We start from the raw sequence: 2,587 nt of genomic DNA on the forward strand, positions 1-2,587 counted from the left end.
TTTACAACCATTTTTTCTTAATTACGTTTTGTTTTTCATAGGATACAAATTAAAAAAAAAAACTTTTGTAGATTTGTCTAATTTGATATATTCAAATATTTTCATAGGATTTTGCATAAACTTTCAATTTACAAGGTCAACAAATAAATTTCAAAAAAGAACCTTCTCTTTTGGGCCCTTCACTGGTCCTGCAATTATGCTTCAAAACATTGACAACACTAAGTACAACAGCTAGCATGTGTTGGGATTCAGAGTGAGAGAGCAATGTCTTCTTTTCTTTGACAAAAAATTTCAAATTTAATCCAATAAATATAAGAGAGAGAGATGTACACCAAATGAAAGACTCTATATTTTCTGAAAATGTTAAAAGAGAATAAACAACTCATAGCATCAGTACCATATCATCAATCTAACAAAAGAAAATGAGAAGGGTGATGCAACAAAAAAGGAAAAAAAAAAAAAAAATACAGCCCTCCAATATAGGATAGCAAACTTCTCATCATATTGGAAGCTGCATACCTTATTGGGTTATGAAATCCACAAGGGGATTCAACAACAACAACAATAATAATAATAATAATAATAATAATAATAATAATAATAATAGTAACTTAAATAGTGTACAAATTAAAATTTAAGAAAGATACCTTTTTTTTTATGATTAAAAATGAAAATTATGAGCTTTAATCCTGAATCTTGTATTCTTTCCTTAGCGAGGAATAACGAAGGTGTTTGGATCTTCATCGTTTATCCATCCATACTTCTCCATGAATGGGTTGGCTATTGTCTTTGGTGGGTAGTCATCAACACAGTCTCTCCACACATTACAATCTCCCAAGTCTCTCACCACCTCCCACAAACAGCTGTTGCATTTAAAGCCTGCACCAAAACTTATCATCAAAATCCTATCTCCTTTCTTCAGCCTCATCTTGGCCTCCATGTACCCCAACACATACCAAAGACTACTAGCTGATGTGTTACCAAATCTATGTAGAGTCATTCTTGCTGGCTCCAAATCATACTCAGATAGATCAAGATTCACTCCAATTCCATCTATCACCGCTTTCCCACCAGTGTGGATGCAGAAGTGATCAACTCCAGTCTTGAAGTTAATCGCTGCTCTAGTACTCGTCCCTCCTCCTCCTCCTTTACTGCTGGAACCTTGATTCCATTTTTTTATGAAGGAAACTATCATAAATCTGAGTAATTCCCTTATAGGCAAGATCCTAGGGGTTATTTCCCTAAGGTTGTCCACCAAAGCTCTTGTAGCTGCCTTTGGGAGAGTCTTTCCTAGGTGAAACCCTAGGCGGCCTTGATCGTCCTCTTTTTGGATGCAACAATCATAAGACTCATCTCTAGCCCCATGGTGTGTCCTCACTAGACATTTCAATTTGAACATGGTTCGGTGCTGTAATGCCTTTTTGTTGGTCAAAAGGATTGCACACCCACCAGAACGGAACAAACAATTTGCAAGAATCATCGATCTATCGTTCCCAGAGTACCAATTGGGGCTCAAAGACTCTGAGGTGACCACAAGAGCATACAAATTCTTGTGAGTCTTGAAAATGTTCTGAGCAATGTTGATAGATATAAGGCTGGCACTGCAGCCCATCCCAGTGAGGTTGTATACCTTAATATCTTCCCTCATTTGGTAGTGATTTATGATCCTAGCTGATAAAGAAGGCATCACAGCAAGCATCGAGACATTAACCACAAGAACATCGATTTCTTGAGGAGATACGCCTGTCCTGGCCAAGAGCTTTCCAATGCTATCTTTAAAAAACTCCTCCATCTCCAAGATCCCATCTTCATATGTAGGGTTTTCTTCTCGGCCGGCGAAAACCATCCTCGGAGCATAGGTTTGCTCTCCAATGCCGGAGCTCACAATGGCTTTCAAGAGAAACTTGTACTCGTTGAGACCAAGATGCCTGTTCCTCTTAATCACCTCCCCACAAAACTCAGTGTCAAGCTTCCTATCATCGGTTGGTTTGAAGCACTCATAGTCTAGTATATAGCATTCTTGGTCTCTTTTCGCATCGACCCACCTCCACAGCAATAAGAGGGGATACAAGATCAAGAATGCATACACTAGCATAAGCACATCCATTAGAGAATTAAAGAAAGAAAGAAAAATGGAAGAAAGAAGGGACTAGCTATAGGAGAAAGAGAGAGAGAGAAAGGAGAAGTTGGGTGGTTATGTTTTGTTTAGGAGTAAAACTTTGTTATACGAGAATCATCAAATGAAAGACTTATAAAGAGACGGGTTGTGCGTAAGCTGTATATGCGAACATGCTTAAGAAATATTTCCATCGCTCAACTCCCACCGACTCATTTGTGTGTAACTTTCGCATCAGTCTTCATGACAAATTCAACTCTTGTCACACATGGGCATGTGAGATAACGAGCCAAAGAAAATCTATTTCTTTCTTAATTTCTATGTGCTTTCCTTTCCTTTTCTATTCTTTCTTAGAAAAGAAAAAAAAAAAACCCTTATGCTCTGTTTGAGTGGGTGAGAGAAGAGTAGATAAGGATAAGGAGGGGTAAGTAACTATTATACTCATGTTCATGTTTAGAAAAATGTGAGTTA

At 37.7% G+C, this 2,587-nt stretch overlaps 1 protein-coding gene across 1 annotated transcript; it reads right to left on the reverse strand.

Moving 5' to 3' along the window:
- Positions 1-327: 327 nt before the first annotated feature.
- On the reverse strand, positions 328-2,267 carry LOC110648660 (3-ketoacyl-CoA synthase 12). The gene has a single exon (XM_021802972.2). The coding sequence runs from the start codon at positions 2,105-2,107 to the stop codon at positions 710-712; it is 1,398 nt and encodes a 465-aa protein (XP_021658664.2). The 5' UTR covers positions 2,108-2,267; the 3' UTR covers positions 328-709.
- Positions 2,268-2,587: the final 320 nt, after the last annotated feature.

This window comes from Hevea brasiliensis, chromosome 6, assembly GCF_030052815.1.
Source record: "Hevea brasiliensis isolate MT/VB/25A 57/8 chromosome 6, ASM3005281v1, whole genome shotgun sequence".
NCBI lineage: Eukaryota > Viridiplantae > Streptophyta > Magnoliopsida > Malpighiales > Euphorbiaceae > Hevea > Hevea brasiliensis.